The 1,049-nt window shown below is 41.8% G+C and overlaps 1 protein-coding gene across 1 annotated transcript in view; it reads left to right on the top strand.

Moving 5' to 3' along the window:
• LOC101857669 (mitogen-activated protein kinase 14) overlaps positions 1-1,049 on the top strand; it is a gene marked incomplete at both ends in the record, with an annotated part of 55,585 nt that overhangs the window by 51,827 nt on the left and 2,709 nt on the right. The window contains 1 exon segment of the mRNA XM_013086874.1: positions 904-983. Coding sequence (XP_012942328.1) covers positions 904-983 — 80 coding nt within the window.

The raw sequence follows: 1,049 nt of genomic DNA, 5'->3' as shown, positions 1-1,049 counted from the left end.
GTGGTCTAGTGGTTAGGCTGTTGTCAGTGGTCTAGTGGTTAGGCTGTTGTCAGTGGTCTAGTGGTTAGGCTGTTGTCAGTGGTCTAGTGGTTAGGCTGTAGGGCTAGCAACCAAAAGTTCGTGGGCTGGAACCTTGTCAAGGGCCCAATGATGTGTCCTTGGGATAGGCACTTTACGTGAATTTGCCTCTTTTCACCCAGGTGGGATTGGGTACACAGATATAGACAATGAAAGATGTTGTCAGTTTATTTATGTTTGAGCTCATAATTGGCCGCTGCTTGCACTGTATGCTTCCCAGGAAGGGAAAGGTGTCTCTGAGAGTTCTAGGTCCTGCTGGGGTAATAATATGTGAGGCAGCGTGGTCAAATCAGGCGCTCGTCGAAATAACGAAATCGGTGAAACAGGCATGTTTCCGCGAGTTTGGAAATTTTAATATTAAAAAAAAATTTTTGGCTTAACCTCTTTCATGTCCCTATATAAACACATTTTTCATGTGAATTTTACTGAAAAACATTGATCAGTTTTCAAAGACTGTTTAGCTATTGGAGTTACCAAACTTTGTTGGCCATTTTTTCTCTAATTTCACCACTAAAACCAGGCGACCTCACTTCCTTCAATCGCTGATATCTTGAGTTCTATTCAAGATAAATGGATATTTGTTTCATTTGAAGCCAGGTAAATAAATCAGCTTTCAGATGATACCAATAACTCCACAAACCCAAAAATTGACGTTCGCCTGATTCCAGCGCGTTGTGACACATATAGATTGTAAAACGCTTTGAGCTTACTATAGAGCGGGAGTATGACATGCTATGCAAATGCTATTTTTTATTCTGCGATGTATTTATTTATGATATGTGGACAAATCGTTGATCGTTGATGTTTCTTTGACCCGGTTGCGAGACATCGACCAGCTGAACAAGATCCTGTGCCTGGTGGGGAAACCTTCGGAGGAGTTCATCAAGAAAATCAACAGCAAAGACGTGAGTTACGCTGCTTTCTTTGTGAAGCCTTTAGTTGTTGCTCATGCTCAAAGTGTGCTTACCCCC

Source organism: Aplysia californica, unplaced genomic scaffold (assembly GCF_000002075.1).
Source record: "Aplysia californica isolate F4 #8 unplaced genomic scaffold, AplCal3.0 scaffold00515, whole genome shotgun sequence".
Lineage (NCBI taxonomy): Eukaryota > Metazoa > Mollusca > Gastropoda > Aplysiida > Aplysiidae > Aplysia > Aplysia californica.
Note: the sequence above shows the minus strand (reverse complement) of the source record. Positions and strands in the feature narration are given on the sequence as shown.